Genomic DNA, 26,329 nt, shown 5'->3' on the forward strand with positions numbered 1-26,329 from the left:
TCCATTCTGTTCCATTTATCTGTATGTCTGTTTTTACACCAATGCCACACTACACCTTGTTACTGTAACTATCTAATAAGTCTTAACATTATGTAGAGTGATTCCTTATACTTTTTCTTTTTCAAAAATTTTTCATCTATTTTTGGTCCTTTGCCTTTCCATATAAATTTTAGAATAAATTGTTCTATATCTACAAAATCTTGGAGAGATTTTGAAAGGAATTGTATTAAACTTATAAATTAATTTGAAGACATTTAAGAGATGACATCTTTACTATTTTGATCCAAATGGATCCAAATGGGTCTTCATTTATCTTTCCATATCATGCAGTCTTTTATTTCTTTCATCAATGTTTTGCTTTTTCAGCATGTAGAGCCTGTACATGTTTTTTTAGATTTATACCTCAGTATTTATTTTGGAGCAACTATAGATGGTATGTTTTGAATTTCATATACTTCCTCAGTAAGTACATAGAAATACTGTTAATTTCTTTGTGTTAATTTTTTTTTAAATTTTGGTATCATTAATCAACGATTACATGAAGAACATTATGTTTACTAGGCTTCCCCTTCACCAAGTCCCCCCCACAAACCCAATTACAGTCATTGTCCATCAGCATAGTAAGATGCTGCAGAATCCCTACTCATCTTCTCTGTGTTGTACAGCCCTCCCCGTGCCCCCCTATTACACATGCTAATTGTAATGCCCTCTTTCTTTTTCCCTGCCCTTATCCCTCCCTTCCCATCCATCCTCCCCAGTCCCTTTCCCTTTGGTAACTGTTAGTCCATTCTTGGGTTCTGTGATTGTGCTGCTGTTTTGTTTCTTCAGTTTTTCTTTGTTTTATACTCCACATATGAGTGAAATCATTTGATACTTGTCTCTCTCTGCCTGGCTTATTTCACTGAGCATAATTCCCTCTAGCTCCATCCATGTTGTTGCAAATGGTAGGATTTGTCTTCTTCTTATGGCTGAATAATATTCCATTGTGTATATGTACCACATCTTTTTTATCCATTCATCTACTGATGGACACTTAGGTTGCTTCCATTTCTTGGCTGTTGTAAATAGTGCTGCGATAAACATTGGGGTGCATCTGTCTTTTTCAAACTGGGCTGCTGCATTCTTAGGGTAAATTCCTAGAAGTGGAATTCCTGGGTGAAATGGTATTTCTATTTTGAACATTTTGAGGAATTTCCATACTGCTTTCCACAATGGTTGAACTAGTTTACATTCCCACCAGCAGTGTAGGAGGGTTCCCCTTTCTCCACAACTTCTCCAACATTTGTTGTTGTTTGTCTTTTGGATGGTGGCAATCCTTACTGGGGTGAGGTGATATCTCATTGTGGTTTTAATTTGCATTTCTCTGATGATTAGGGATGTGGCACATCTTTTCATGTGTCTGTTGGCCATCTGAATTTCTTCTTTGGAGAAGTGTCTGTTCAGCTCCTCTGACCATTCTTTAATTGGATTATTTGCTTTTTGTTAGTTGAGGTGTGTGAGCTCTTTATATATTTTGGATGTCAGCCCTTTATCGGATCTGTCATTTATGAATATATTCTATGATACTGTAGGATGCCTTTTTGTTCTATTGATGGTGTCCTTTGCTGTACAGAAGCTTTTCAGCTTGATATAGTCCCACTTGTTCATTTTTGCTTTTGTTTCCCTTGCCCAGGGAGATATGTTCATGAAGAGGTCGCTGATGTTTATGTCCAAGAGATTTTTGCCTATGTATTTTTCTAAGAGTTTTATGGTTTCATGACTTTCTTTGTATTAATTTTTATATCCTAGGACCTGGCTCAACTGGACTTGAAGAGTCCAGGCCAGTTATTTTATAGAAGTCTGGTTTTATCTGGCTCTTTCCTCTTAGTGTCTAAGTTGGTCCTCCATCCCACACATTTTCAATAAGCAAGAAGTTAGGTATAGTGGCTTAATTGAAATTAAACTTTTTTAGCAAAAACACTTTATTGAATTTGAGAGTATTTAAATATTTTTATATTTAAAATTTTATATTTTATCTTTAAAATTTTTAATTTTTATGTATTTAATTTTGATTCTTAAAAGAGAAAGAATAGTAATTAGTTTCTGAATTTTTTTGAAACTTTTCACAAGTTCCTGTTCTGAATGTATATTACAGTTTTTTAAAAGGAAGCTTTCTTTTTTGTTTTCTTTTCTATTTTTGTTGTTACACCATTTAGAACCTTTTCACTTTTAAGAATCATACTGTTAGAACTCTATATTAAACCACAATATTTGGGGTGATATTTATTTTATTTTATTTTAATTTTTAAGGTTTTACCTGGAAGAATATCCAGGAACACAGAAACTTTATTTGGGAAGAACTGCCCCACCATGTAAAGTGGTCTGTCTTGGAGACAAAGAACAATCTAACTGGACAAAAGAAGTACAAGGAATTTCAGAATAGTGAGTGTCATAAAAAATATTTAATATCAAACTAACTTGTAATCTAATGTACTTGTCCTCTTACTTTCTCCTTAAAATAGTAATCACTCTGAATGCTGACTACATCTCATTTTATGTTCTAAAGAAAGTAATGAGTTCTAGTTTAAAATAATATCTCATTAGCAGTAGTTATGGCCTTGCCCAGTTTGTCACTAAAATGCTTCATGTACAAAAAAAGAAGAAGAAAAGACATGATCACTTAATACTAGGAATAACAGTTAATAGTTTCCTTAATTTGAAGTTTATTTTTACTAACCATAAGGCCATTGACTTTCTTGGCCACATGTATGTAATGAAAAAAGGAAGGCAGTCTCTCCTTTGTTCCTTACCCTCTCCCCATGTCCACTTCCCCACCGCCCCCTACATACCCAATATGCCCCCAAATTCAGAAGCGCAAGTTCTGTACCAACCAAATAACTAAGAAGCAAGCCCTCTTTGGAATGCTGATTTTCAGGGTCACCAAAGTGACCCATTTTTGGGTCCCATGATCCCACCCTAACAGTACCTCTGTTTCTTCACCTAAACACTAGAATTTCCTAAACTAAAACAGAGTAATTGTGACTGTCAGTGGCAAATGAAATGGTGTTATAAATGGATGTCTGTCAGTCTTCCTATTTAAACTGTAATAACATCCATTGATAAATGGGAAATTTAAGGAGCTGCCTGTCTACAATTTTGGAGCTAATACTAGGCTATAATATCCTTATTCAAAGATGAACAAACAGGGAAAATGTAAAAAGAAACCATAAAAAGCCATCCAGCATAAAAGGAGATAAACATAGCTCTCAGGTGGTAGAGGTAGAGCACATTTTTGCCTCTCAACGGTGTAAGTTAAGATACCCTTGTCATAGTTCATATCATTCTGAATTTTATTTTATAGCACATGAGTAAAATCATAGTAAATTTATTTGTATGATTATTTTAATGACTCTTTCCTTAGACAGTATGCCTTGTAAGGGTAGGGAATACACCTGTTTTTCTTACCACTCTATTCTCATTCCTTTGGGTGCCTAGGAACTCAGTAAATACTTGTTTGTTTGAATAAACAGAGATCATTTTAGTTAAGACTCTTTTGATTTAAAAAAACTTGTTCAGAATACAACAGTTTAGTCATTTGTTCATTTCTCAACAACTATTTATTGATGCCTGCTAGGTACAGTACTTGGCACTTGTAGATACCGTAGTGAATAAAAACATAGTCCCTACACTCATGAAATTTAGGCTGGTGGATGGGAAATAGATATTAATGTCTTGTGTGATTTTTTAATCAAACTGCAACTCTGATAATAGCTCTGAAGGAGTAGTGCTCTGAGACCATATAGTAAAGGGGTTTGACCTACTTAGGGAGGAATTTGCCTTACTCAGAGAAAACTTTCATGAGAAAATGTTGATTAAGCAGGTATCTTAATGTAGAGTAGGAGTTAGGCAGAGTGAAAAGGAAGCATGTTTCGGAAGAGATACATGCAAAGTCCCTGCATCAGGAGGAAAAGCAGCATGTTTGATGCTAATGATAATGGCTAATGTGGCTGCAGTGCTGGAATCAAGAAGAAACTATATTGAGGAGGATGAGACAAAGGAAAAGGAAAGAAACAACCTCAGAGGTAGGAATTAAGTCAGGAGAGTAAAATATATTATGTAAATCAAAGAAAAAGAAGGTTTTAAGAATAAAGGAATGAGTCATGTGAATAAAAATAAGGGAATAAGTTCTAAAGAGATTAAGCAAGAGCTATTTTGATTGATCAGTGGGACTGAAAGCAAGACCCGTGAGTGAAGGAATGAGAGTAACAGAAATGGAGACAAAATAGGAATAAACAACTTCTTCAAAAAGTTTAGCTGAAAAGGAGACTAAAAGCTCTTACCCCTTTATTCTAGTTACTCCTTCCCATCTGGATGGGCTTGATTGTCTATGATGGCAGCAAAGAGCAGAGAGAACAATCTGATAGCAGATAGCAGTGTATAGTGGTTCACATAAGAGCATGATTTCTAGGGTCTGCCAGTTCAGGATATCTTGTTTAATCTCATTAACCAAGTAGGGTAGACAAGTCTGTGTAGATTCATTAGCACTTATGTTTATTTATTTTGGTCACCATTCTTTTAGACAGCTTTTCTTTACCACCATATTCATTCTTCATATCATCTCACATTTTGTCCCCTCCTCCCACACACCTCCCAAGCTCTTCCATAATCTGTCTTCCAAGGTGAAATTCACAACGTCACTGTTGTTCTGCCCCTCAGCAGCAAGCTCTGTGTAATCCTTGCCCCTTTAGCACCCCTTTCACTGTTGGGAAGTATTTCAAAGTGCCCACCTTACTGTTGTCACAGAGAAGCCAGTTGTGGGTACTGATTCTCTACAAGCGGCTGGTATCTCAGTCTCTCCAAGTACTCCGCCTTTCTTTGCCTTCCAATCCCACTAATCTCCAGAGCATCATGTAATGTGGGTTTGTGAGCCTGGAGCAGATCTCCAGGACTGGGTGTTTAGCAGTCCTTGGCTTCTACTCCCTCCCCACTCCATTTCTCTTTCTCCCACCTGTATGCTGGGATTGGGGATGGCTTGGGCCCCACTGGATGGCAGATTTGCTACTTTCCCCTTTTCTCTGAGGTCTTCTCTTTTCCCCAGTCTGTTCTGTAGTCTTTGGGTCACTCTTTCAGCATTAGTTGTATTTGCTTTATTTTCATGTTTTATGTGGTTTTGGGAGGAGGTTTCTGTCTCACTTCACATGCTGCCATCTTTGTCTCCCTCCACCCCACTGATTTTCAGAGCCAGAAATTTTGGGGGCTTGTCTCTTTGGTGCAGGTCTCAAGGATTGAGATGTCTGCTTTGGTTCAGAAACTCCTCACTTTTCAGCGAGGTCAGTTCATTGTGGGTTGCTGCATTGGGGGTTGATTTTTGGTGAGGTCACATCTTTGCTTCTCCTGTTATGTCAACAGCATTCTTCAATGAACTAGAACAAATAGTTCTAAAATTCATATTGAACTACAAAAGACCCCGAATAGCCAAAGCAATCCTGAGAAGGAAAAATAAAGCTGGGGGAATTATGCTCCCCAACTTCAAGCTCTACTACAAAGCCACAGCAATCAAGATAATTTGGTATCAGCACAAGAACAGACCCATAGACCAATTGAACAGACTAGAGAGCCCAGATATAAACCCAAGCATATATGGTCAATTAATATACGATAAAGGAGTCATGGATATACAATGGGGAAAAGACAGCCCCTTCCACAACTGATATTAGCAAAACTGGACAGCTACATGTAATAGAATGAAACTGTATTATTGTCTAGCTCCACACAAAAATGTAAACTCAAAATGGATCAAAGACCTGAATGGAATTCATGAAACCATAAAACTCTTAGAAGAAAACATAGGCAAAAATCTCTTGAATGTAAACATGAGCAACTTTTTCCTGAACACATCTAAGGCATGGGAACCAAAAGCAAAAATGAACAAATGGGATTACATCAAAGTAAAAAGCTTCTGTACAGCAAACACCATCAGTAGAACAAAATGGCTTCCTATGGTATGGGAGAATATATCTGTAAACGTATCTGACAAGGGGTTAACATCCATTATATATAAAGAGCTCATATGCCTCAACAACCAAAAGGTAAACAACCCAATTAAAAAATGGTCAGAGCATCTGAACAGACACTTCTCCAAAGAAGAAATTGAGATGGCCAACAACCACATGAAAAGATGTTCCACATCAGTAATTATCAGGGAAATGCAAATTAAAACCACAATGAGATATAACCTCACACCGGTTAGGATGACCAACAACGAAAAGACAAGGAACAACAAATGTTTTCAAGGATGCAGAGAAGGGTATAAGTCTGGGGAGAGGAAATCCTGGAGAAAAATACCTCTGAAAATTGAAATCAGTCAAAGGAAGAAATAAAGTTTAAAATCCATTTATTGCTTACAAACTACAGTCCCAGGTCTTCTCTCTTTCCTGCTTCAGCAGAAGCAAAACCGGCCCTCTCCCTCACCTCTCAGGTACAGAGAAGCCCTGCGTTGCCCAGGTAATTACCCATTGATACGGAGATGATCTTCTCTCCGCTCCTGAGGCATGATGCAAATGCACTAAAGCCATACTTCTTTCCACCTCCGAATGCCTACTGATATGCAGATGTATTGAAGCCAGGCGAGATATTCTGGAAATATTACAATTTTACCTACAAAGGGGAACCCTCCTACACTGTTGGTGGGTATGTAAATTAGTTCAACCATTGTGGAAAACAATGTGGAGGCACCTCATTAAACCAGAAACAGAAATACTGTTTGACCCAGGAATTCCATTACTAGGAATTTACCCAAAGAAAACAAGATCCCAGACTCAGAAAGACATATGCACTCCTATGTTTATTGCAGCACTGTTTACAATAGCCAAGATATGTAAGCAACCTAAGTGTCCATCAGTGGATGAATAGATAAAGAAGATGTGGTACATATATACAATGGAATATTATTCAGCTATTAGAAGAAAACAAATTATATGATTTCCAACAACATGGATGGAGCTAGAGGGTATTATGCTCAGTGAAATAAGCCAGGTGGAGAAAGACAAGTATCAGATGATTTCCCTCATTTGTGGACTATAACAACGAAGCAAAACTGAGGGAAGAAACAGCAGCAGACTAATAGATTCCAAGAAGGGACTAGCAGTTACCAAAGAGGAGTTGGCAAGGGTGGGGAGGGAGGGAGGGAGAAAGGGGATTAAGAGGCATTACGATTAGCATACATAATGTGGGGGGGGGCACAGGGAAGGCCATATAGCATGGAGAAGACAAGTAATGACTCTACAGCATCTTACTGCACTGATAGATAGTGCCTGCAATGGGGTGTGTGGGAAGACTTGATTATTTGGGTGAATGTTGTAACCCAATGTTGCTTATGTGAAACCTTCATAAGCATGTATATCAATGATACTTAATAAAAAAAAATCAGCTGGTCTTAAGGTTGTAGGGGAGACTCTTAGTGGGTTCACAGGCAGACTTACTAGGTCTGGGACCCAGCAGAAAAGCAGCAGTTTGTAAAGCACCTAGGAGATTCATTTGCTAAACTTGAACCATCTGTCAAAGGGTTAGGGACCTGTTTGGATGCTCTCCAGAGACAGAGGTACTGACAGGCATCTTTTTGGCATTCCGCCTCTACCTTGCTAGTGCCACCACTCATGGGTGCCATTTTTGCACTCTCCATATATCCTGTCAGCACAGGTGGGCACACTCCACTAGAGCAGCAGCCAAGCCCCTTGTCCCTGCACAACCCCTGTGGACCACCAGAGCCAGGAGGATGAGTGCCCTCTACCTTGCAGCACCCCTGGCCCTGCAGAAGCCAGTAGGCACAAGCAGCCTGCAAGAGATTCCCCTTGAGCATCTGGCTCTGGCCACTAGGGAGAACTGCATTTCTGGGTCCCACAGGTCTGAATCAGTGGAAGAGACAATATTTTTCAGGCTACCACCCCAAGGCACTACACAGCCAGCCAAATAAAACACCCCCTGTCTTCCCGTGAAAAGAACTTATTTGCTTATCCTGGATCTTCTGCCTGAGAGCACACTTCAGGATCACCACACATCTAGAAGCTACTGAAATGTCTCATAACGTAGCCCAGGGGTACCATGATTATGCTCTCCTTGGCCTCACTATAGTCTCCTGGTAGCTCCCAGAAAGGAACTTATACACTCATTTGGCACCCTGATTTTTTATAACCGTTGCCCGTGGAACACATCCAGATCCCCTGGTCTGGATGCCTGCTTGGTTTATGATTGGAGTCCCACAGAACTGTATGTATTTGCATATATTAGGGGCTACTGCCTGTGAGTCTAGCTTCCAGTCAGCCTTAAACTAGAGGCTGGCTAATAATCCTTCCCTCTGGGATACTTGCAGGACTTGGCACTCCCAACAGCTGGAATCTATGAAGAATAAATGAGGCTGCTTAGACAATCAAAAAAGTTGAAGAGGCAACCTAGGTTAAGGCAACAGTTAAATCAAGCTCATCTACATATTGTCACTCCTTCAAGACTGGTAGAGATGGCTATGCCTGATGCAAACAAGCCAAGCAAAATTAGAGGAATATGTTGCAAATGAATGATAAAGATAAAACCCCAGAAAAAAAAACCTTAATGAAAGGGATATAAGAAATTTAACTGGTAAAGAATTCAAAATAATGGTCATAAAAATGTTCAACAAACTCAGAAGAATGGATGAACACAGCAAGAACTTCAACAAAGAGATAAAACATGAGGTGGAACTGAAGGTATTATGCTAAGTGAAATAAGTCAGCCAGAGAAAAACAAATACTGTAGGTGAAATGGGTGAAGGAATAAAGAGGTACAAACATCCATTATAAAATAAATGAGCCATGGGGATGTAATGTACAGCATGGTAACCATGATGAGTAATTTTTTACTGCAAATTTGAAAGAGCCTAGGAAAGTAAATCTTAGAAGTTTGCATCACAAGAAAAACAATTTATGACATAGTAACTAGATACTGACTAGAGAGTAGCTAGATTTATTGTAGTGATCATTTTGCAATGTATACAAATATGAAATCATGTTATACACCTGAAAGGAACAAAATGTTGTATGTCAATCATACTTCAATTTAAAAAAATAATACAGACTACGACACTGATCCCAAAGCAATAAAAATAAAAAATAAAAGCAAAATTAAATAGAAAAATATCTCACTATCACTTGGGAATTTAAAAGTATTGTTCTAAATAACTGTTTGATTTTTTTTAATAGAAAGTTTTTTTTCACTATCTATATATAAGAAAAAAATATGTGTAATTCATAGGTTTATTGCTTGCCTAACTTTTACATGCATTACCAGAATGTAAGTCAAGTAATAGAACGAACAGAAAAATTGCCATCATCTCCCAAAGCCCCCTATATCCCCTTCCAGGCATTACCATCCACTTCTCCTTTCTCTAAAGGCTATTTTGATTTTAACCTTAGAGATTAGTCTTTCCTATTTTTTAACGTTGTGTGAATTGATTTGTGCAGAATGTATTCTTTTTAAACCTGACCTCTTTTGATCAATACTGCAATTCTAATTTTCATCTGTGTTGTTATATATAGTTTTAATTCATTCATTTTCACTAATGATAGAATTACACTGTATGAATACAACACAATTTATTTATCTTTTCTTTTGTGTATGGACATTTGAGTTATTCCTCACTGGGATTTTTGGTGAATGTAAATGTATGCATTACTGTTAGGTGCATATTTAAGAGTGGAATTACTGTTTCATAGGATCTGCTTAAACTCAACTTTAAGTAGGTATCACCAGAAAGATTTGCAAAGTGATTACGTCAAAATACATTCTACCAGCAGTTTATAAGAATTTCTGTTTATCTCTACCCTCATCAATACTTACTATTGTTTTCTATCCCATATTAGCTATTCTGATATAGTGGATTCTCATTTTGGTTAAACTTGCATTTCCCTGAAAGGGAAAGTCATTCCCTGATGACTAATAAAGTTGAACCACCTTCATGTCCATTGGCCTTTTGAATATGCTCTTTTTTTTTAGTGCCCCTGCAAGTGGTTTGCCTTTTTTTTTATTGAGTTACCTATTTCTTCTTTGTAATTTTGTTTATTGACTGTGGGTATCATTTTCAATTTCAGGGAAAAACCTTAAGTGAATCACCATAAAATATGATATTTTCCATAGAGTTTGCTCTATTAATATTCCTTATCAGATTAACATAATTTCCTTCTCTTCCTAGTTGGTTAAGAGATTTTATCATTAATTAGTGCTGATTTTGTTAAACTGTTTTTCTGCATCTGTCAAGGTGATCATATGATCTTTCTTATATTTTTCTGTTTATCTGGTGAATTATATTGATTGAATTTGAAATATTAATCTACCCCTCAATTCCTAGAGCAAATCCTATTTGGATATGATGTATTGCCCTTTATACATATAATTGGATTGGAGTTTATTAAATGTTTTTTATTATATATTTTTTATTAAGGTATTATTCATACACACTCTTATGAAGGTTTCACAATGAAAAACAATGTAGTTACTACATTTGCACATATTATGCCACCCCCATACCCCATTGTAGTCACTGTCCATCAGTGCAGTAAGATGCCACAGTCACTATTTGCCTTCTCTGTGCTACACTGTCTTCCCCATGAACCCCCCCACAACATGTATGCCAATCATAAAGCCCCTCAATGCCCTTCTCCCTCCCTCCCCACTCACCCTCCCCCACACCTCCCCTTTGGTAACCGCTAGTCCCTTCTTGGAGTTTGTGAACCTGTTGCTGTTTTGTTCCTTCAGTTTTGCTTCGTTGTTATACTCCACAAATGAGGGAAATAATTTGTACTTATCTTTCTCCAACTGGCTTATTTCACTGAGCATAATATCCTCCAGCTCCATCCAAGTTGTTGCAAATGGTAGGATTTGTTTCTTATGGCTGAATAGTATTCCCTTATGTATATGTACCATATCTTCTTTATCTATTCATCTACTGATGCACACTTAGGTTGCTTCCATATCTTGACTATTGTAAATAGTGTTGCAATAAACATAGGGGTGCATATGTCTTTTCAAATCTGAGAAATTGTATTCTTTGGGTAAATTCCTAGGAGTAGAGTTCCCAGATCAAATGGTATTTCTATTTTTAGTTTTTGAGGAACCTCCATATTGCTTTCCACAATGGTTGAACTAGCTTACATTCCCACCAGCAGTGTAGGAGGGTTCCCCTTTCTCTACATCCTTGCCAGCATTTGTTGTTCTTAGTCTTTTCAATACTGGCCATCCTTACTGGTGTGAGATGATAACTCATTGTGGTTTTCATTTGCATTTCCCTGATGATTAATGATGTGGAGAGTCTGTTGGCCATCTCAATTTCTTCTTTGGAGAATTATCTCCTCATATCCTCCACCCATTTTTTAATCGGGTTATTTGCTTTTTGTATGTTGAGGCGTGTGAGTTCTTTATATATTTTGGACATTAACCCCTTGTCGGATATGTCATTTACAAATATATTCTCCCATTCTGTAGGATGCCTTTTTGTTCTGCTGATTGTGTCCTTTGCTGTACAGAAGCTTTTTAGTTTGATGTAGTCCCACTTGTTCGTTTTTCCATTTGTTTCCATTGCTTCAGGAGATACATTCAGAAAAAAGTTGCTCATGTTTATATTCAGGAGATTTTTGCAAATGTTGTCTTCTAATAGTTTTATGGTTTCATGACTTGCATTCAGGTCTTTGATCCACTTTGAGTTTACTTCTCTGTATGGGAATAGACAATAATCCCATTTTATTCTCTTACATGTAGCTGTCAAGTTTTGCCAACACCAGTTGTTGAAGAGGCTGTCATTTCCCCATTATATGTCCATGGATCCTTTTTCGTATATTAATTGACAATATATGCTTGGGTTTATATCTGTGTTCTCTATTCTGTTCCATTGGTCTATGGGTCTATTCTTGTAACAGTACCAAATTGTCTTGATTACTGTGGCTTTGTAGTAAAGCTTGAATTTGGGGACCATAATCCCCCCTGCTTTATTCTTCCTTTTCACGATTGCTTTGTCTATTCGGGGTCTTTTGTGATTCCATATGAATTTTAGAATTATTTGCTCTACTTCATTGAAGAATGCTTTTTGTATTTTGATAGGGATTACATTGACTGTAGAATGCTTTAGGCAGGATGGCTATTTTAACAATATTAATTCTTCCTTTCCATGAGCATGGGATGTGTTTCCATTTATTGGTATCTTCTTTAATTTCTCTCATGAGTGTCTTGTAGTTTTCAGAGTATACATCTTTCACTTCCTGGTTAGGTTTATTCCTAGGTATTTTATTCTTTTTGATGCAATTATGAATGGAATTGTTTTCCTGATTTCTCTTTCTATTAGTTCATTGTTAGTGTATAGGAAAGCCACAGATTTCTGTGTATAAATTTTGTATCCTGCAACTTTGCTGAATTGTGATATTTTTCTAGTAGTTTTGGAGTGGAATCTTTAGGGTTTTTTATGTACAATATCATGTCACCTGCAAATATTGTCAGTTTAACTTCTTCTTTACCAATCTGGATGCCTTTCATTTCTTTGTGTTGTCTCACTGCTGTGGCTAGGACCTCCAGTACTATGTTGAATAAAAGTGGGGAGAATTGGCATCCTTGTCTTGTTTCCGATCTTAAAGGAAAAGCTTTCAGCTTCTCACTATTAAGTATGATGTTGGCTGTGGGTTTGTCATATATGGCCTTTTTTATGTTGAGGTGTTTGCCCTCTATACGCATTTTGTTGAGAGTTTTTATCATGAATGGATGTTGAATTTTTTTCAGATGGTTTTTCAGCACTATTGAGATGATCATCTGGTTTTTGTCCTCCTTTTGGTTGATATGGTGGATGATGTTTATGGATTTTAGAATATTGTACTATCCTGGCATCTCTGGGATGAATCCCACTTGATCATGATGGATGATCCTTTTGATGAATTTATGAATTCGGTTTGCTAATATTTTGTTGAGTATTTTTGCCTCTATGTTCATCAGGGATATTGGTCTGTAATTTTTGTGTGTGTGTGTCTTTGCCTGGTTTAGGTATTAGGGTGGTGCTGGCCTCATAGTATGAGTTTGGAATTATTTCTTCTTCTTGTACTTTTTGGAAAACTTTAAGGAAAATTAGGTCTTCACTAAATGTTTGATAAAATTCAGTGGTGAAACTGTCTGTGCCAGGGATTTTGTTCTTAGGTAGCTTTTTTATTACCAATTCAATTTCATTGCTAGTAATTAGTGTGTTCAGATTTTCTGTTTCTTTCTGGGCCAGCCTTGGGAGGTAGTATTTTGCTAGAAAGCTGTCCATTTCTTCCAGGTTATCCAGTTTGTTAGCATATAATTTTTCATAGTATTCTCTCATAATTATTTGTATTTCTGTATTATCTGTAGTGATTTTTCATTTCTGATTATGTTTATGTGTGTAGACTCTCTTTTTTTCTTGATAAGTCTGGCTAGGTGTTTATCTATTTTGTTTATTTTTTTTGAAGAACCATCTCCTATGCGTTCTATTGTTTTATTCTTCTCAATTTTAGTTATTTATGCTCTAATCTTTATTATGTCCCTCCTTCTACTGGCTTTTGACCTCTCTTGTTCTTCTTTTTCTATTTTCGTTAATTGTGAGTTTAGACTGTTCATATGTGATTGTTCTTCTTTCCTGAGGTAGGCCTGTATTGCCATATAATTCCCTCTTAGCACGGCCTTTAATGTGTCCCAGAGACTTTACAGTGCTGAATTACTGTTGTCATTTGTCTCTATGTATTGCTTGATCTCTGTTTTTATTTGGTCATTGATCCATTGGTTATTTAGGAGCATGTTGTTAAGCCTCCATGTGTTTGTGGACTTTTTCATTTTCTTTGCATAATTTATTTCTAGCTTCATACCTTTGTGGTCTGAGAGGCTGGTTTGTACAATTTCAGTCTTTTTCAATTTACTGAGGCTCTTTTTATGGCCTAGTATATGATCTATTCTTGTAAATGTTCCTTGTGCACTTGAGAAGAATGTGTATCCTCCTGGTATTGGGTGTAGAGTTCTGTAGATGTCTGTTGGGTCCATCTGTTCTAGTGTGTTGTTCAGTGCCTTTGTGTCCTTACTTATATTCTGTCTGGTTGATCTGTCCTTTGGAGTGAGTGGAATATTGAAGTCTCCTGGAATGAATGCCTTGCATTCTATTTCCCCCTTTAATTATGTTACTATTTGTTTCACATATGTAGGTGCTCCTGTGTTGGGTACATAGATATTTATGATGGTTATATCCTCTTGTTGTATTGACCCCTTTATCATTATGTAGTGTCCTTCTTTGTCTCTTTTGACTTTCTTTGTTTTGAAGTCTATTTTGTCTGATACAAGTACTGCAATTCCTGCTTTTTTCTCCCTAGTAGTTGAATGAAATATCTTTTTTCCATCCCCTCACATTTAGTCTGTGCATGTCTTTGGGTTTGACATTAGTCTCTTGTAAGCAGCATTTGTTTTTTTATCCATTCAGGCATTCTATGTCTTTTGATTGGTGCATTCAGACCATTTACATTTAGCATGATCATCGATAGGTATGTACTTATTGCCATTGCAGGCTTTAGATTCGTGGTTATGAAAAGTTCAAGGTTAACTTCCTTACTAAGAGTCTAACTTAACTCAGTATGCTATTACAAACACAATCTAAAGGTTCTTTTTTCTCCTCATTTTCTTCCTCCTCCATTTTTTATATATTAGGTATCATATTCTGTATTCCTTGTCTATCCCTTTTATCACCTCTGGTGACAGCTATTTAACCTTAGGAACATTTCCATCTATAACAGTACCTCCAAAATATACTGTAGAGATGGTTTGTGGGTGGTAAATTCTCTCAGTTTTTGCTTTCCTGGAAATTGTTTAATCCCTCCTTCAAATTTAAATGATAATCTTGCCGGATAGAGTATTCTTGATTCTCAGCCCTTCTGCTTCATTGCATTAAATACATCATGCCACTCCCTTTGGGCCTGTAAGGTTTCTGCTGAGAAGTATGATGATAGCCTGATGGCTTTTCCTTTGTATGTGATCTTTTTTCTCTCTCTGGCTGTGTTTAATAGTCTCTCATTATCCTTGATCTTTTCCATTTTAATTGTTATATTTCTTGGTGTTGTCTTCCTTGGGTCACTTGTGTTGGGATATCTGTGCACTTCCATGGTCTGAGAGCATATCTCCTTCCCCAGGTAGGGGCAGTTTTCAGCACTTACTTCCTCAAAGACATTTTTTCTCCCTTTTTCTCTCTCTTCTTCTTCTGGTACCCCTATAATTCGAATGTTGTTTCATTTGGATTGGTCACACTCTTCTCTCAGTATTCTTTCATTCCCAAAGATCCTTTTTTCTCTTTGTGTCACAGCTTCTTTGTATTCCTCTTCTTTCATTTATATTTCATTTATTGTCTCCTCCACTGTATCTGATCTGCTTTTAAATCCTTTAGTTGCATTCCTCAACGATTGGATCTCCATCCTGAATTCTTTCCTGAAATCTTGAATATTTTCTGTACCTCCAGTAGCATGTTTATGATTTTTATTTTGAAATCTTTTTCAGGAAGATGGATTAGTTCAGTCTCATTCAACCCTTTTTCTGATGTCTTTCAGATTTTGCTTTGAACCAGGTTACTTTGACGTTTCATATTTGTATGCCGTACCCTCTAGTACCCAGACATTCTACTCTCTGGAGCTACTCATCCCCTGGAGCGATGTCAGGGGTCACAGGGGAGTGGTGCCCATGCCTGTGGGGAGGAAAGAGCTTTTTACTGCCTCCCAGCTTCTATGCCTGTGTCCACTGCTAGAACCAGTGGGTCAAACACACAGGTGTAAGCCTCTATGCTTTGCGTTTGAAGCTGCTGTAGGCTGGGCTTCCCTCTGGCTCGCCTGATGCCAGGGCAGGGTTTGCCAGTTTGTGAGCCAGCTGCAGACTGACCTGCATATCACGGTGGGGGGCCTTGGAGCTGCATAGCCAGCCAGGGGGGTGGAGCATCTAAAGATTGTGAAAGTTCCCAGCCTCCTGGGCAGAGTGCACCCGGACAAATTTGTCTACCTGTTCTTTCTCCTGAGCAGTAAGCTCTGTGTAATCCTTGCCCCTTTACCAGCTGTCTTGCTTTTAGGAAGTCTCTCAGACTGCCTGACCAGATCAGCTGGATATAGATCTCTGTTTTCCACAAGCAGTTGCAATCTCAGTCTCTCCAGGTATTCTGCCTATCTTAGGTTTCCACCCCCACTGGTCACCAGAGCACCATGCAGTGTAGGTTCATGGTCCCAGAGAAGATCTCCAGTGCTAGGTGTTCAGCAGTCCCACTCCTCCACTCCCTCTCTGCTCTGTTTCTCTTCCTCCAGCTGGTAAGCTGGGGTGGGGGAAGGGCCAGGGTCCTGCCAGGTCATGGCTTCGGTATGTTACCCTGTTCCATGAGGTCTGTTCTCTTCTCCAGGTGTATGCAGTCTGGCACAACCTTTTTTCCTGTTGCTCTTTCGTGATTAGTTGTAATAATTATATTTTCGTATTATATGTGGTTTTAGGAGGAGGTCTCTGTCTCACCTCTCACACCACCATCTTTAATCTGATTTGTTAAATTTTGTTTAGTGTTCTTGCATTTACTTTTATGAGAAAGTTTGGCCCATAATTTTCCTTTCTTGTAATGTCCTTGCCAGCTATTGATATGAAGATTACTGGCAAAATAACTTTTGACAGAAAGTGTTAGGAAAAAATCCCACTGAGTTTTTAGAAAATGGTAGTAGAATGCTTCATTTTAAAAACTGGAAATCTTCAGTTTCTGGCTTAGATGATGTGGATTTTTTCAAGATGATCCCTTCCATCAATAATAATATAAGCTGTTATGAAAAAAATTATAATGATTTTATTTATATACTATAAATAGTATATATTATGTAAGACATTTATATATAAGCATATATACAGAAATTTAAATTATTATTTTTATAATGAGCTCAGTAAGTGGTCTGAGTAGTAATATAGGCATACTGAAAATTGAATCAGTAAACTAAAAGATCAAGTGCAAGGATTCCTTCAACACATAGTACAAAAACACAAAGAGATGAAAAGAATGTCGTCCTTATTTCTAATATCTACCTGATAGGATTTCCAGAAAGAGAAAATGGAATTGAGTTAAAGCGTCCCTCAAATGAAGAATGATTGCACCTTTAGGTCAGGGATCAGCAAACTTTTTCATTGAAGGCCAGATAGTAATATTTTAGGCTTTGTAGACCTTAACAATGCTTGTTACAAATACTCAGCTCTTCTGTGGTAGCATGAAAGCAGCCATAGACAGAAAATAAAAGAGTGACTGTATTCCAATCAAATTTTATTTACAAGAAATGGAGGCTGTCTGGATCTGGCCCATGGCCATCATTTACTGACCCCTACTTTAGATTGAGAAGGCCCACTGAGTGCCATGTCAACCTTTCTGTCTTTGGATTTACCTATCCTAGATGTTTCATATAAATGGAATCACATGTGACCTTTGGTGTCTAGCTTCTTTCACTTAGCATGTTTTTGAAATTCATATGTACCGTAGCTTGTTTCAGTACATACTGTTTTTTATAGTAGAATATTCCCTTCAGGTATCAGTATTTATTTTTTTAATGGCCAAATATTCCATTGTGTTAATACAGCACATTTTGTTTATCCATTAGTTTGTTTGTGGACATTTGGATTGTTTCCACTTTTTTGCTATTGTGGATAGTGCTGCTATGAACATTTAACTATAAATACTTATTTGAGTAACTTTCCATTTCTTTAGATATATACCTAGAGGTAGAATTTTTGGGCTTTGTGGCAATTCTGTGTAACTTTTTGAGGAACGGCCAAGCTGTTTTCCACAATGGCTGCACCAATAACATGCCCACTAGTAAGTTAAAAGTGTTCCGGTTTCTTCACATCCTTTCCAACACTTTGGTTGTTTTCACTTTTTTGTTATAGCATTTGTATGAAGCAAAAGTGTTTTTTATAGCTTAATGAATCTCATTCAATCTCACAAACATTGGGAGAGAGGTTTTCACAGAGTAAAAAATCTAATGGAAAAAGCCATAAGCTAGAAGGTAATCAAAAGTGTTAACATATTTATTTAAAATTTATTTGCATTTGATTATGAGTTGATAGTTTGGATAATAATTATCATCATAGAATTCATTTACACCCACACACATCTACATTTATTTTTTGATTCTTTCTTTTAGCTACCTGAGAAGAAAAGGAATAGTAATAAATGAAACATCTGCAGTTATATATGCTCAATTACTCACAGGTCGTAAATATCAAATAAATCAAAATGGTGAAGTTCGTCTAGAGAAACAATGGTCAAAACAAGTTCTTCCTTTTGTTTATCAAACTATTGTCAAGGTAAGTCTTCATCAGGTCTCAAATCTGTCTTGATGTGCACTATTGCACACTATTAATAGATAGAGGGCTAATACAGCAATGTATAATGGAGATTATTAATTTGCAAAATACTGTAGTCTTTTTTTCTATTGAGGTATAATTGACACATAGCAGTATATTAGTTTCAGGTGTACAACATAATGATTCCACAATTGTATACATTGCAAAATGATCACCATAATAAGTCTAGTTACTGTCTGTCAGCATTCAGAGTTACAGTTTTTCTCATGATGGAAACTTTTAAAATATACTTTTTTAGACTCTTTCAAATTTACAATACAATATTCTTAGCTATAGTCACCATACTGTACAGTACATCCCCATAACTTATTTATTTTATAATGGAAGTTTGTACATATTGGTCCTTCATTTCACGCAGCCCCCAATAGCCCTCCTCTCTGACAACTACCAATCTGTTCTCTGTATCTATTAGTTTTGTTTTGTGTTCTTTTGTTTGTTTTGTTTTTTAGATTTCACACATAAGTTTGTGTGTGTGTGTGTGTGTGTGTATATATACACCACATCTTCTTCAGCCATTCATGCTTTCATGAACACTTAGGTTATTTACATATCTTGGCTTTTGTAAATAATGCTGCAGTAAACACAAGGATGCATATATCTTTCCAAATTAATGTTCTTTATTTCTTCAGATAATACCCAGAAGTGAATAATATGGTAGCTCAATTTTTAATTTTTTGAGGAATCTCCATACTGTTTTCCATCATGGCTGCACCAATTTATATTCCTACCAATAGTACATGAGGGTTTTCTTTTCTTCACATCATTTCCAACACTTGTTATCTCTTGTCCTTTAGATAACAGCCATTCTAACAAGTGTGAGGTGATATCTCATTGCGGTTTTGGTTGTATTTCCCTGATGATTAATGTTTTTGAGCATCTTTTCATGTACCCATTAGCCATCTGTATGTCATCTTTGGAAAAATATGAATTCACACCTTTGCCCATATTTTAGTCAGATTTTGGGGGATCTTTCATTGTTAAGTTGTATGAGTCCTGTATATATTTTGGATATTAACTCCTTGCTGCATATATGATGTTGTCACATCTTCCATTCATAGGTTGTCTGTTCATTTTGTTGATGGTTTCTTTTGCTGTGCAGAAGTTACTTAGTTTGATGTAGTCTCACTTCTTTACTTTAAAATTTTTAGCCTTGCCTTTAGAGTCAGATCTAAAATATCATCACCAAAACTGATGTCAAGGAGCTTACTGTGTATGTTTTCTCCTAGTAGTTTTATGGTTTCTGGTCTTATGTTCACATCTTTAATCCATTTTGAGTTAATTTTTATGCATTGTATATAGTAGTCTAATTTTATTCTTTTGCATGTGGCAGTCCAGTTTTCCCAACACTATTTATTGAAGAGACTGTCCTTTTCCTAATTTACATTCTTGCCTACGTTGTCATACATTAATTAACCAAAAATGCATAGGTTTATTTCTGGTGTCTGTTCTGTTCCCTTGATCTGTGTCTGCTTTTTTATGCCAGTACCGTGCTGTTTTAATTACTATAGCTTTGTAATCTGCATTTAGGGGGATCCCTCACAATTGTGGGTCACTGTGTCATGGGCTAAGACCATGTCTTTACCTTGCCTTCCCATCTTGATATGACCCTTTTATTCTTTGATGTGAAGGGAATTTTCAGGTCTTTTTCAGAGAGAATTTTTACATGTATAGGTATAGATCTAGTGTATCCATAGGATGAGGTAAGTTCAGGGTCATCCTTCATTGCCATCTTGAACTGCCTCAAAACACTGTTGTTGTCTTTAAGAGGATTATTTTAATGCTCAGTCACTCTGTACAGTTGGGAAACTTGTCTTTTTCTTTTAAACTTAATCTCTAAAAGAAAAGGCCCAGTATTAACTTACAACCTTGCAGTTTCAGATTTGTATTCTCCAAAAAATATTTACTTTAAAGAAATTAGTAAATACAAAAGTCATTTGTTTTATGTTTGTAACTTTGATGTGGTAAAGGTTCAAAATTGTTCTAAAGCATGTACTGATCCTGTAATTTGGGGGAAATGCTATAATGTAGCAATTAAGAACATAAACTACCTGTGTTGACTTCTAAGCTGCATGACTTTGGGCAAAATCCAACCCCTTTTTGTGCCTTAGTTTCCTCATTTCTAAAATGAGGCTAATAATCATCTGCCACAGGGGGTTGTCTGGAGGATTAAGTGAACTAATAGATGTGTAAAGTACCTAGAAGAGTGTCTGGCATATGAACAGTCAACAATTTTTAGCTGCTAGTATTGTTATGTAGAAAATCTTTACATTTGACATTTGCAGACAGCACAGTCATAATCCCATAGAAAAAAAACTTGGTGTGCTGTCTATAGAAATTTTGACTGTGATGATATACTTTTATGTTTTGTTCTACACAGGACATCCAAGCTTTTCACTCCCGTTTCTCCAGTATCAAAACATTGGATGATTTGTTTCCTCCTAGAAGTATGGTCTTTATGCTGGGAACCCCCTATTATGGCTGCACTGGAGAAGTTAGTTTCTGTTACTGTTACTAAATTTCTAGTTTCAAGTTAATAAAATTATTTAACTTCCTTTTATTTAAGTATAAAGTAAATGTTATACTGAAGGGGAAAAACAGGAAAGAACTCATTTGTCTAACTTATTAACACAGTATTCTTCTATATGTTATTAAGTCTTGAGCAAGTTGGGATCAGAAGGTGGGAGAAAAAAATTCAAATTCTAATCTCCTTTTTAGTAGGTTTTTTTATTGTGGTGGTATAGATGAAGCAATTCTGAAATTATTTTAGATGTACTACTGGGTTGTTGAATATATAAACGTGTTGATGTTTTGGAGAACTCAAAAGAATAAGAACTCATGGCAAATATGGAATAAGAGAATACAAGAATGGACCTGTAGGAACAGATAAGAATTGGAGATATTAATGTGAATTAGTGATTTCTAAAATACATGTATATGTGTGTATGTGTACATATATAGATATATATGTATTTGTGTATATATATATATATATATGAATGCATATATGCCTATATATACATATATTTTCTAGCTGTGTTTGCTCAAAGCTTATGAAGCAAAGACACCCTCGTAGTAATGAACACCTGTAATGTCCAGATTTTAACCTCTAATACCATACATACACCATTAAAAGAGCAGGGCTTCTCAGAGAAATGGCTGATTATAGGCTTGGGGCAGGGTAGGTACAAGATAAGCCAGTAATCTCTTATTATGTGAGAAAGTAAGGAAGTGGTCAAAAGAATGATGGGAGCATTCCATAAACACAGAAACCAGGTTGAAGGGGCTCCCACTAGCCAAATCTGGGACAGTTGCGTCTCAAAATAATTAAATACAGTAATGAATGATAAACCATTGGGTGGGTGGGGAATAGGAATTCATGATTCCATAGTGTTAATAAATAGATAAATAAACAGTAAAGAGGAGAGCACTTGCTTACAGTATCATGTCAAGAGTAAATACGGAGAGAGTTCTGGAGCTGGAAAACCACCATTTTCCCATCATTATGATAAAGATTGAATCAGGCAATAGTCAACACTGGAAGCTAAATCCAGGGGGAATTTTTATAAGGAGTAGGATATTTTCATTTCTCCCCAAAGACTGTTTATTAGTTGCAGAAGAAACACAAAGCTCTAAGTATATACCCCAAAGAAACTGAGCAACATCTTAATGGCTATCAAAGTCACTATCACAGTGAGGAACAGATGAACATCATGCACCTCTAGATGTGATACTCTTGAGAAGTATACCTATGCAGTATTCTGGCCAAAATTGTATAACCTAAACTTAATCACAAGGATGCATCAGCCAAATCCAAAATGAGGAATTTTTATTTTCTTTTAAGACAGAGTGGAGAGGGAAGAGTGAACTGTATTTTTAAAATGTCAATGTTATGGAAGGCAAAAAAAGGCTCTGGATATATCCCAGATTAAAAGTGCTAAAGAGATATGACAACTAAATGCAGTATCTGATCCTAGCCTGGCTCCTATAGTAGAGGGAGAAAAGAGTTTTTCACAAAGGACACTTTTAGGTAAACTGACAAAATTAGAATATGAAGAGTAGATTATTATATCAATATAAATTTATGTACTTATTAACTGCACTGTAGTTATATAATAAAATATCCTTTTCTTAGGAAATATATACCAAAATATTTACAGTAAAGAATATATGTGATATACACTCAAAAAGTTCAGAAAAATAATTATATATACGTAAATACACAAAGCACAAGTGTTCAAGTAGATGGAGGTAAAATGTTAACAATAGGTGATCTGAGTAAATGTTTTTTCAATGTTCTTTGACCTGTTTTTTTAAATGCCTTTCTGGGTAATTTAAAGTTATTTGCAAAAAAGAAGTTAGTTAAAAAAGACTAGTTAACAACTGTTAAAACAAGGTGCAGTGACTCAAATTTACAATCTAATCACATCCCTTACAAATTCCTAGAGAATTTCCTATCCAACTTTATTTTCAGAAATCACAAATACTGTTTAAATAAGTAGAAAAATAAATAAATAAAGTGTAGTGAAAGAGACTAAAACATACTCAGATTTTTTTTTTCCTCCAAGGTTCAGAATTCAGAGGATGTGATTACAGAAGGTAGGATTCGTGTCATTTTCAGCATTCCATGTGAACCCAATCTTGATGCTTTAATACAGAACCAGCATGTGAGTACTATAGTCCATATTGTTTAATTTCAGATTCATGAACTTTTAATGTAGAAAGATATTTTTGCCTCCTTCTTTGAATTTATTGCAGATTTTATTTATATTTTATTTAATATTGATTAAATTCTTTCACAGTTACGTCTAGTATTACTGAAAATTTAATGTAGAATCTGTTCTTAAAACTTCATGCAGATCTTTGGGGGTAGAATCACTGGAATTCCATTATTAATCTTTAGTGGTTATTATATGTTACTGTGTTCAAGCTTATATGTGGCACAGTAATTAGCATACTCTTCAGGAATAGACTTAGGTTTTTTAACCTTTCATAATTAATCAAAACCTGCATTTTTAATTACAAGTGATAAATAGCCTTCCTGCAAAGATTATATGTCTATACTCATCTAAAGATGGACAGTTGCTAGAGAAAATCGGGAAACTGCATTTAATGTCACAGCATCATTTTTCAGGACCTTTTTCTCCAAAGATGTTCACTGGCCTCCTTTTATTTTTCCCCATTAAAATAGAGGGGGGATCATGATATCTGTCATTTATTCTTATTGACTGGATAATTAAATTGACAAAAATAAATTCATAATCAGCCAGATATTGCTGGCTACATACTTTTTCATTTTCTCTAATAGTAAACCCCAAAGTTTTATTATCCTGTAAAATGAATTTAAATTATTAGTCATCAGCTTAACCGTGAGGAAACTTTATGGAAGGCAGAAAATAAACTCTTACCATCAGATCTCTTTGAAAGAGGAATTCAGAAAGCACAGTTGGGAAACCATTAGAGTGGCCCATTAGATAAAGAAGCTGAAGTTCTGTTCTGGGAGTCAGCGGAGGTAGAAGACTTGTGTTCCTTCATCCCTGGCTTTTTCCAGATCTGAAAAAACCTGCCCATTCTAGTGTACAGTGTTCCTAGGCATACATTCTCCAGTATACTTCCTCTTTACATAGCTCAACCCTTTAGCTTTAACTTTCACTCAACCCTTTTTCTTTCTCAACCCCAACATTCTCAGCCTTCTATTTTACATTTTCTAAGATAGTTGTGATTATTTTAATTTTTAATTATGTTATAACCCAATATTTCTCAAAAGGAGTGTTGTTGGTATTTTGTGGAGGACAATTACATGTTAAATAGGACTATCATATATTTGGCAGAACAGTTGGCATCCCTGACTCTTGGACACAAAGTGCTAGTAGCCCGTGCCAATCATTATAACTGAATGTGCCTCTACACATTTCCAAATGCTTACTAGAAAAATAAGTGGTACTACCTGTGATAGAGAAATACCTTAAATCTACCTATCTTATACTACCTTAATTCTTCCTATCTATTCTAGAAAGCAAACTTGATTTGTCTGTATTATTTCTAAATATGATAGTTTTTGATGAAAAAACTGTGTTGGCATTCTTTACTTGCATATTAATATGTTTTTATTGTGACTTTATATTCCAGGCCACTAAAAAACTTATCTATTTGGTGGTCATTGTAGATATGATAATTAAAAAAATAATAGTGGCTGAATTAATTCCTTACTAATCTCTGGAAGTGTTATTTTAATTGGTGATAAAATATCCTCATATCCCTATAAAATATACATGTAACTCATATAAATATGGTATATTAATTATACTTATATATTCACTCAGATGAATATAGTTTTTAATATCCATGTAAAATAAGTGTGTTATTATTATGTACATTATGTTAGGAGTGTGTGGTAGGTTAACCTGCTTGGTACTAGATCTGTGAGTAATTTGTTTCCTGGTTAAAAATTGTATGATCTGATACTTTTTTTTTTTCCTGTTTAACAGTCTCTATAGTTTCTTCTCTTACATACACAGATTAAGGTTACATTTCATTGACTATATTAATGACAAATCTATGCATACCTTTTACTTTCATATGATAGTAAATACTAGGGGAAACATATTACTTATATCCATGTATGACAAACACTTTTGATTTTGCTCAGTAGCAACATTTTGATGACATACCATGTTTTATTTAAATATAATAATTATCAAGGCCTCATTTTGTCCCAAGTTTACTAGGCCCTACTTGGAGTATAAGAATTAAAAAAAAAAAAAAAAAGTTCTTGCCAAAGCAGCAGCAGATTCACAGACTCCAAGAAGAGTCTAGCAGTTACCAAAGGGAAGGGGTTGTGTAGCGTGGGCAGGGATGGAGGGAGAAGGGGATTAAAGGGGATTAACACACATAATGTATGGGAGTCACAGGGAAGGCAATGTAGCACAGAGAAGACAGGTAGTGACTCTATATAGCATCTTACTATGCTGATGGACAGTGACTGCAGTTGGATGTGGGGGAGCACTTGATAATATAGGTGAATGTAGTAACCACAGTGTTGGTCATGTGAAACCCTCATTAGATTGTGTATCAATGATACCTTAATAAATAAATAAATAAATAAATAAATAGTTCTTGCCTACAGAGTTTGCCATTCGGTACTTAGAGTTTATTTCTTGAGACGGTTTTATTAACTGTTAATTTCCTCCCCCTTTCTTCCATCCTTGGGAATTTTGTCCTTTAAGGAGAAAAGAAGACTAGGAAAACTCTGCTTATAGATCCTTTAAAAAAAAGTGGGGGTGGGGAAAAATGAACTTTTGAGAATCCTTATATCGCCACAATCCAATGATCAGTGATGTCTTGATTATCTCTCGATTTTAAAGGTAAAGAAATAATATTTAATGCTTCGTGTTTCCCTAATTTACCGATTTGTTTTTATATTTAAAGAAATATTCTGTGAAGTACAATCCAGGATATGTGTTGGCCAGTCGCCTTGGAGTGAGTGGATACCTTGTTTCAAGGTTTACAGGAAGTATTTTTATTGGAAGAGGATCTAGGAGAAAGTAAGTTTATGTTAGAGAAATTTACTTAAGTGGTAAAAAAAACTAAATAGTAAAGATAAAATGGTTAATATACGGTATTTATTTTCTCTTATTAATTGCTCAAAATTTCTTTAAAAATTATGCATCAATTTCTCTGATGGTGATCTTTCATCTAAATGGCACATGTTTTTAAGTGGTTGGAAAGATGGTTCTTATTTTTAGCAGTTAACAAACTGAACCTTGAAAAAAGGTATCAGAAGGTGTGTGTGAATCTCAGTAATGTATTTCCCTGCATTTTCTTATTTCATTCTCCTCTATAATTACATAATCTACTTATCTGCTTTGTTAACTTGGATTTTGAAGACTTTCCTCTAGTTTTTCTATAACTGCTACTTTGGAAATAACCATGATAC

The 26,329-nt window shown here is 35.9% G+C and overlaps 1 protein-coding gene across 1 annotated transcript in view; it reads left to right on the forward strand.

Annotated features, from left to right (window-relative positions):
* The window catches only part of XRN1 (5'-3' exoribonuclease 1), a 177,551-nt gene that overhangs the window by 61,112 nt on the left and 90,110 nt on the right, over positions 1–26,329 (forward strand). The window contains 5 exon segments of the mRNA XM_057498318.1: positions 2,290–2,421; positions 18,174–18,336; positions 20,774–20,887; positions 22,962–23,060; positions 25,822–25,937. Of these exon segments, the coding sequence (XP_057354301.1) occupies positions 2,290–2,421; positions 18,174–18,336; positions 20,774–20,887; positions 22,962–23,060; positions 25,822–25,937 (624 nt within the window).

Source organism: Manis pentadactyla, chromosome 1 (assembly GCF_030020395.1).
Source record: "Manis pentadactyla isolate mManPen7 chromosome 1, mManPen7.hap1, whole genome shotgun sequence".
Classification (NCBI taxonomy): Eukaryota; Metazoa; Chordata; class Mammalia; order Pholidota; family Manidae; genus Manis; species Manis pentadactyla.